General features: G+C 27.9%; 1 protein-coding gene across 1 annotated transcript; it reads right to left on the minus strand.

The window, feature by feature from the left end:
- Nucleotides 1-1,292: 1,292 nt before the first annotated feature.
- On the minus strand, nt 1,293-7,872 carry LOC145074762 (uncharacterized). The gene is made up of 3 exons (XM_079021093.1): nt 7,326-7,872; nt 2,398-2,428; nt 1,293-1,627 (listed from the first exon to the last, which is right to left on the minus strand). The coding sequence occupies exons 1-3, from the start codon at nt 7,846-7,848 to the stop codon at nt 1,456-1,458; spliced, it is 726 nt and encodes a 241-aa protein (XP_078877219.1). The 5' UTR covers nt 7,849-7,872; the 3' UTR covers nt 1,293-1,455.
- Nucleotides 7,873-9,215: the final 1,343 nt, after the last annotated feature.

The raw sequence follows: 9,215 nt of genomic DNA on the forward strand, positions 1-9,215 counted from the left end.
CAACCCATCGTGCCTTGAAAATATGCACATTTCCATCCATGTCGATCTTCTTCTTGAAGATCCATTTGTATCCAACTGCCTTTCGACTGGGTACATGATCGACCAAATTTCAAACTTGGTTATCATACATGGAGTTGATCTCAATGTCCATTGCTTCTTTCCATTTGGAAACTTTAGGGCCAACCATTGCTTCCTTGTAGTTAGTTGGCTCATCTAAATTTATCTGTGTACGATCATTGATAAGCATATCACCTTCTGTAATTATATGGAAACCAAAAATCTAAGGTGGCATGCTAACTTTACCGGAACGACAAAGAGGTAATGACTTGTCAGTTGGTCCAACAGGAATTTCTTCCTCTGGTTGAGTGTCAGTATCTTCAGAGGTTCCCTCATTGGTTGACTCTTGAATTTCTTCAAGGTCAATGGTACTCCCACTTTCCTCTTTGAATATGAGTTCTCTCTCACGAAAGACTCCTATTCAAGCTACAAAGACTACGGTCTCACTAGGTCTATAGAACAAGTATCCAAAAGACTTTTGTGGGTTACCAATGAATAAACGCTTCTCACTTCCTGCTTCTAGCTTGTCACGAGTCTCTCGTTTAATGAAAGCTTCACAACCCCAAATTTTGACATGTGCTAACGAGGGAACTTTCCCCGTCCACATTTCGCAAGGTGTTTTGGAAACCTTCTTGGGTGGGACAAGATTAAGGATATGGGTTGCAGTCTCTAAGGCATACCCCCATAAAGAGATCGGAAAAGAAGCTCGACTCATCATGGAATGAACCATTTCCAACAAGGTTCGATTATGCCTCTCGGTCACACCATTAAGTTGTGGTGTCCTAAGAGGGGTCAATTGTGAAACAATTTCACATTCCTTGAGGTAGTCGTGGAACTCGATACTAAGATACTCTCATCCTTTATCAGATCGGAGCATCTTTATCTTCCTACCCAATTGATTTTTGATTTTATGTTTAAACTCTTTGAACATTTCAAAGGTTTTTTATTTATGTTTGATTAAGTAGATATAACCTTATATGTTATAATCATCCGTAATGTTTACATAAACCGATTAGCATCCCTTGTGGCGCATCTGAAGGGTCCACACACATCTGTGTGTATAAGGTCCAACAAACCTTCACCTCTTTCACATGATCCAGTGAAATGTGATTTTGTCATCTTTCCCAAAAGACAAGATTCACATTCATCATCTGACCTTAGGTCAAATGATTCCAACACTCCATCCTTCTGGAGTTGGGTGATGCGTTTCTTGTTAATGCGCCCAAGACGAAAAATGCCATAAACATGTCTTGTCTAAACCATTAGACGAATCAATGTGCAATACACTATTCCCTAAGCAATCAACACATATCACAGTTTCACCCTGCAATCAGATTATATAGTTTAAATGTTCTACTTGTAGTTCTATTTATATAATAAAAATAGAGAATATATGTCTTAAAATACATTAAGCATACAGAAAATATGAGTGATTATAATTAATGGAAAACAAAGAATTGCTTTTGGAAAGAGGATGGGGGATGCAATGCTGGACATGGGAACCGAGGGTCCTGAGCCGAAAACTGTAGCTCCACTTGAATTTGTGGTATTTAGAATCGATGAGCTTGTACTGCAATGCAAAATAAATTATATACAATTAGATCTTATATTTTAATTATTATACGTATTAAGAAGTTATCAATTATGCATAATCTTAACGTTGAGTAATCGCTTTAGTAATAGTATTTAATTAATTTGGTCTTAAAATAATACGTTTTCCTTCTAAAGAACTAATGTTAATTTAAAATAACAAAAGTGTGTAATTGTAGATTTGCTATTAAAAAAGGAAAAATAAACTACAATCAATTTTGTTATTTTCGTCTAATAATCTAACCTAATAAATGAAAATCAATTTTGCCAAATGTCATGTTTTCATTAAATTTGACACATGTCATTTTCTAAGAGCTTTTGAATTATTTCTTTTTCACTTGTCATTTTTTAAAATTTTTTATTTTTCTTAAATTTAAAATTCACATTTTAATGAGATTTATATATATGAAATAGATTATTCTATTAAATTTCATAATAAATGCTCTACAACCTTTGTTACTTGTTTTATTTATTATATTCTTTGTATTTATGTAAAATTATTATTTTAAAAAAATATGTAATGCTTATAATTTTATATTTTTTTTATAAACCCATGTAATACACGGGTCTCACACCTAGTTGTTAATAAACAAAAGTAAAATCAGTTAAAACTTAGCAAAAGATATTAAATAATCAATTTGTTAGATAAAATATTATTGTTTTAAGATAAATAAACAAAAAATATATTAAAACGTTATCGACTAATAAAAAAAATCTCAATCTAGTCTTAAAAAAAGTTGGATTGTTGACCTTGTTGATAGGAATTGGCATGTGTTAGAGCCTGCACAAATATAACAAAACATTTAGATGAGATAGAAAGCTTTTTGTCTAAATAATAATTATATGAGATTATAAAATCACATAAACGATGATGCACATATTCAATAAGGCATTCCATAACGATTCGTTATTAATGACATAATTCATTTGTAACATTCATAATTATAAATAAATTTAACATCAAAACATTTCAAAAATTGTAATCACAAATTTATTATGTCACCTTTTGACATGCAAAAATCACTTACTTTTTATAAGTGCCAATGATAAAGTTGGTTGTTACTTTGAGAAATAAACAGGAAATAGTAAGTAATTGACATGAGCTTCCATGTGGGCTTTTTCAAACTCATTGCAATTCCAAGTAGAAAAAAACTAATTATAAAATATATGCAGAAAAATCTTTATATTATTTTTATGTTCAGAAAAATTCTTATATTAATAGGTATCATTCGAAAAATACAAAAATATACGTTTTTAAGATAAGTTTACGACTAAAAATCTTATGTGGCTTATATTTTTGTTTTTTTCATACGAAGTTGATATTAATTATGATAAAAACGATTAGTTACAGAGGGAAAAATCAATAATATAATTTCATATGGAGAACACAATTGAACAAAAATAATTGAAATAAATGTAGGTTTTGACTTGTTTTCACATACAATCAAGAAAATATAAGGTATATATATATATATATATATATATATATATATATATATATATATATATATATATATATATATATATATATATCCGGTCATTTTTTTTAAAATTTTGCAATTTGATTTTATTTGAAAATGTAAAAAATAATATAAATGTTTTTTAAACATAAAAATAATATAAAATTTTTTCTAATAATTGATTGTATTTTCTATAAGGTTTTCCCATGTGAATATTTCAAGGCTTGCAAAGCCACAACTCGTCACAATGATCACTTATTTAAAATATATTTTTATTTTATTTTAGTGTTATATTTAATTAATTAGTGATACTGAATTCGTTTGAATGGTCTTATAGGAGTTTATTTTTAATGATTATTACAATCCAAATTCATGTGTATGTTAATTAAGAATGTTATAAGATATTGGTAGCTTTAACTTTTTATCCTGCCTGTGTTTTCTTATGTTGATTTGTTAAATAATTTGAATATTTACGTTAGTAAAAAGAATTCATTAGAATATACATTAATCTAATATTTGTCAAAAGCAGGAGTATTTATGTATTTGTTAATTATGTGACGAGAGCGGCTACTTTTGAGGGATATATAAATATATAATTGATGGCCATAATTTCTCTTCGAAACTTTTATATTTTATCTCTTGCATTGTGTTTACTGTTATCTTTAATTCAAGCATCAAAAACCTACAAACTTTAATTCATTTAGTTATTAGTTGTGAGTACGGATTCAATAAAACAAAAAAAAAATTAAATAGAAAGGTTTAAACAAAAATTTATTTAAATTTGAAATTTAAAATTTGAATTTAAAAAGAAACATATTAAATACTATATGAGTTGTAATATTGTAATTTATTAGTTATTTTCAATTAAGGCAATTATTAATTAAGGTGTAAATACGATGTGTTAATTAAGAAAGATAAAAAAAATGAGAAAATAACAAATGGAAAAAAAACATTTATTTAAAAATACCACAAAATGACAAGTGTCAAAACTCATAAGAGATTGACATATGACCAAAAAAAACCTTCATTTATAAAGAAGGATTAACTAGAGTGAGATTTTTTTAAAGGTCCTATTACTTTATAACACTATACTTTTAATAAGGTTATGTCATATCGAATCCGCTAACAACCCTCTACCACACAACGGTTAGCTTATAGGCAATTTCTTTATACCATCTTTATAATATGGCTTCGTGAATGAAAAATACTAGTGATTCGGTTGACTCATATCATACATATTGTATTAATATTTAATGTATAACTATAAAAGTGTATTTTAAACAACTTAAAATAAGATTTAAAAATTAATAATTAAACATCTTAATTTACTAATTATTTAAAACCAATTAATGATTTCAGTATTTATCTATTAATTAATAAGTTATCACTCTTGAGTTCTGACTTTTTGTTTTTGGTTTTTATTTTTGGTTGGTTCTCATTCTAATTTCTGGATTCATTAGTTTCTTGATTTCTCAATCCATTAGGTTTTGATTTTGTTTCTTCCTCAATATCAAATTTTTGTTTGATAAAAGCATTTGTATAATAGAAGTTTAAAAGCATTTGTATAATAGAAGTTTATGTTTTAAATTTTTTGCATTTTTGTTTGTGATTTAATTCTTGCTGAGTTTCATCTTCAATATATCATATTTCTGACTTGATAAGGTAAAATGTTAAGCATAATTGTTTGTTATCATATTATTTATTTTTTTTTATCTGATTTGTGAATTTGATTGGTACTTTTTTTTTTTTTTTTTTTTTTTTTTTTTTTTTTTTTTTTGCATTTTTGCAGCGTGCTTGTTATTCAGTTTCCATAAATTTTATACAAAAATAAAAAACCATATCTATTCTTTCCTTAAAGTAGTTTTTGATTATTTACAATCAATACAATGTTTCCTAAAATACATTTATTTGGGAGCCAAAAAAGGAATAAACAGACAAATTCTTCGTGCTTCTATAAAATTTCAAAAAGCATATCGATAGTTTTTTCAAACCACTCATTTCTTCTAATTTATATGAACATAATAATCTAATATAATAAATGAAGGTTTTTTGCCACATGTCCTCTTCTCATTCATTTGGACACATGACATTTTCTAGAATTTTTAAATTTTCTATTTTCCACTTGTATTTATTTTTTATTTTATTAAATTAAAATTTCATATTTATTATGTAAGGTAATATATATGTAAAATATTTATTAGAAATGGTTTATATATATGTAATGTATTCAATACATTAAAGCCTTACTAAATTTAATAATTTAAACTTTTTTCTCATTTTTCTTATAAATTCAAACTTTTTCAAATTGTTAAAATTTCATATTTAATTTTTTTTAATTAAACTCATGTAATACATGGGTCTCACACCTAGTCTCTTCTAATAAAAGAATCTTAAACTTGCCACGTGTCATTTTTCTATAATTTTGAATTTTTTTCTTTTATTCTCAAAAAATTACACATGTCTTTTTTTTATTAATGATTTTACATTTACATTTAAATTTAAATCTTCTTTTAAATCCCTTAAAATTAGCATTATTAATAAAGATTTTGAAATTCAAAATGTTTGGTAATCAATTATATGAAATAATCAATTATAAATAATCTCCTATTCCATTTATTTTATTACAATTATTATTTATCTTACTTTAATTTATCAACCGTATATTATACGGGTTATAAACTTATCAATTAATAATAGAATTGTACACGAACTGTGCTTTATTTTTTCACAAATTCCAATTAAATATTTTTTTTATAATCAATCCATGTACTACACGAGTTATAACCTAGTAAATTAATAATTTAATGAAGAAGATACTGATTTGAATGAACATATAACATCTAATTAACTATAGAGATAAAAGTTTTTCAAATCGAAGTTTTTCAAATCAAAGTTATTGTAGAAAATTATCTAAGACCTTCAACGTCACAACTAAGACCTTCAACGTCACAATTAAGACCTTCAACGTCACAATAAAAGTTGAATGACTTGACAGAATTATATATAGAAAATATATGTTACATAATTGATTTTAATTGTATTATTAATAATTTTGCATATACAAAAACTAGGAGAAATATTTTTCTTTTAACTTGTTTTTGTAAATGTTTGTTTATAATATTATTTATGCTTTGTAATTGGCATGTCTGGTTTGAATCTACCCTAATAAATAAGAATGATTTTGTCACATGTCATTCTCTCATTCAATTTGCCACATGTCATTTTGTCATAATTTAGAGATATATTTATTTTCCACTTGTCATTTATTTCATTTTCCATTTCTAATATATTATTAATTAGTTTCCATAAATTAAGCCTACAATAATGATATTAATTTCAAATTTTAAATTTTAAATTTCAATTTCAATTTCAAATAAATTTACAGTTTAAACCTTTGTGTTTAACATTTTGTTATAATTAACATGTTTAGTATACGGGTCTAATAACTAAACAATAATTTTAATTTATTTATTTTTTGCATGTTTTTTTTTCTCATAATTTTTATTTATTTCAAATTTTGAATTCAAATAAACTTCTCATTTAATCGTTTCTATTTAACATTTTGTTTTAATCAACCCGTATAATATACGGATTTCACAACTAGTCTTTATTATGTTAATGGCTTTAAAGGGCCTTTTTTTTTTTTTTTTTTTTTACCTCTGACCCAAAATATATTTGGGCTCTGATTTTTATAACTTATGAATCTTTTTCAAAAATATTCAAAATATACTTTTAATTGTTCTTTTACCTGTATGCTTAAATGTCCATATATATGTCATTTTACATTTACAATTTAGCTTATAAACTTTTTTTTAACAAATATTATTAGTTCATAAACTGACTCATCATTTCCCAAATATTTTTTTCAGTTAAAATGTTTTAGTCCGACAAACCGGCCTAGACTAGTATATGAGTTTATATAAAGCAATGTTTTGAAATTTAACTCTTTTGACTAACTTCTGTTAACTCTTAAAAGTTATAACATCCCCTACGACGACGCGAACATGGAGCCGATGCTTTTGGGCAAAGCCGGCGCCGGGTGTCACGGCTCTTTTCGTCGGCGATGTACACCAACTTTTTTTAGGTGTAGCTGCAGTGACTATGTTATACAACCCACATTCAAACCAAAACTTTATAATGTTCTCTTCTTCATGCCTCTTTTCAACTCAAAGCATAAATACAAGGAAATTACTAAAAAAAGAGTAGAAATTAACTGACTTGGATCAGAGCTCGTCGTAATCGCAGTGCCACCGAATTTGCAGCTACTTGGGACAGGATTCTTCTGATAATAACTATTGAACGCGTAAGAAGCATGGTGGCGCAGGGTGTCAGGATTGTAACACTCACCACCCTGCTGAATCGCCGAGCAGTCAGCGCCACCGTGACCACAAGCGTAATCCAGTGCCTCTTGTAATGCCGTTTGTGAAGCAGATTGGGTTGCAACGCACCAGCTTCGGCCTGCAGATGAAGTACTTGATGATACTGGGGAGGTTGTCGTTTTGGGTTGCGTAGTTGGGTTTGGGTTTCCGGTAGTTATTGTCGGAACTGTTGTTACAGGTGTAGTGACGTCCATAATCTTTCCGGTGAGTGAACCTGAAGTGACTGTGATTGTGAGGTGGATGACGACGAGAGAAACAAGGATCATTGTGGGTGTTTTGTAGGTGGTGATTGATGAATGATGTGGGTTCATTGGTTGTTTCAGAAGGTGTTGAGTTTGGAAAAAGGAGAAAAGCATCATCATTACGTCTTTGAAAATGTGAGGTGGAAAAGGAAAAGAATTGGGGCGTGGGAGGGAAAAGAGACTGAGGTGGATGAAGGAGAAAGAAAGTGAAATTAATGATGATGGTCAATCAATCTACTTTAATCCTTTATTTACTTGTTTCTTTCTTTTCTAATCATGCCATAATATATAATAGTCCATGCTTTTAAACAAATAATGATCTAAACATGACTAGTCCTACTTTTTTTTTTTTTTTTCAATAGTGGATATGTTTGAACTTTGAACACATATGTTCATGTATTTTGCGATGGACGCCATCCATTGCCAAGATAGCCGATAACAACACAAGTATTTAAGAAACATAGACGAAATTCTTAAGCAACGGATTAGTTTGACACTAATGGTGACATTTAACGTATTTCGTATAAGTAAAAACTCATATAAATACATCATTAGATAAGAATTTGGAGATGGGATAATGACTTGAAAGGGTAACGAACTTTCGATTTTGTTCACATTTAGTCGCTAAACTTTTTTTCGTTATCTATTTGCCATTGAACTATTGAAATTGTTCACATTTTACCCTTATGACCGGTTGTTATTGGTCATAAAGGTAAAATGTGAACAGTTTCAATAGTTTAGTGGCAAATAGATAAAAAAAAAGTTTAGTGACTAAATGTGAACAAAATCGAAAGTTTGTTTCCCTTTAAAAAGTTCAATGACTAAATGTGAACAAACTTCCTCTTGTATCATGTTTTAGCAAATTATTTATTTTTGTTTAATTGTAGCAACATTTGTTGATGAATAAATCTATGAAATAAAAAACAACAAACAAAACCCCGAAAAATATATTAATAAAAAACGAAAAACCGAAACCGAAATAAAAAACCAATGATTTGGTATTTTCAAAAATAAAAAATCACAATTTTCCAATCTGTTTTTGGTTTTACAAAAATTCAACTTTCGGATTTCCATATCTAAATCTCTCCCCATTTTCTATCCAAAACTCCCCCTTTATGACATGATATATATATATATATATATATATATATATATATATATATATATATATAGAGAGAGAGAGAGAGAGACATGTAAACACCTCTATATAAGATGGGTCCATACCACATGTAGATGTTTGCTTGAGAGATGTAACATTGAGAGTGTTAGTGCGTGTTAATTATGTAGATTTAGATCTAGATCCTTTTTTGTAAATACCTTTCATAATCGAATGCATCTCTTAAACGCCCAAATCACTGTGTTCTTTGTGTGTTCGTTAATTCCGCATGCCAAACCAATGGTCATAATTCACATCAGTGAGAATGCTTCATTTTTTTGTAAAACCAAAATCAGATTGAAAATTTTGATTTTTTTATTTTGGAAAATGT

This window comes from Lactuca serriola, chromosome 9, assembly GCF_051521515.1.
Source record: "Lactuca serriola cultivar US96UC23 chromosome 9, Lser_US96UC23_V15, whole genome shotgun sequence".
Classification (NCBI taxonomy): Eukaryota; Viridiplantae; Streptophyta; class Magnoliopsida; order Asterales; family Asteraceae; genus Lactuca; species Lactuca serriola.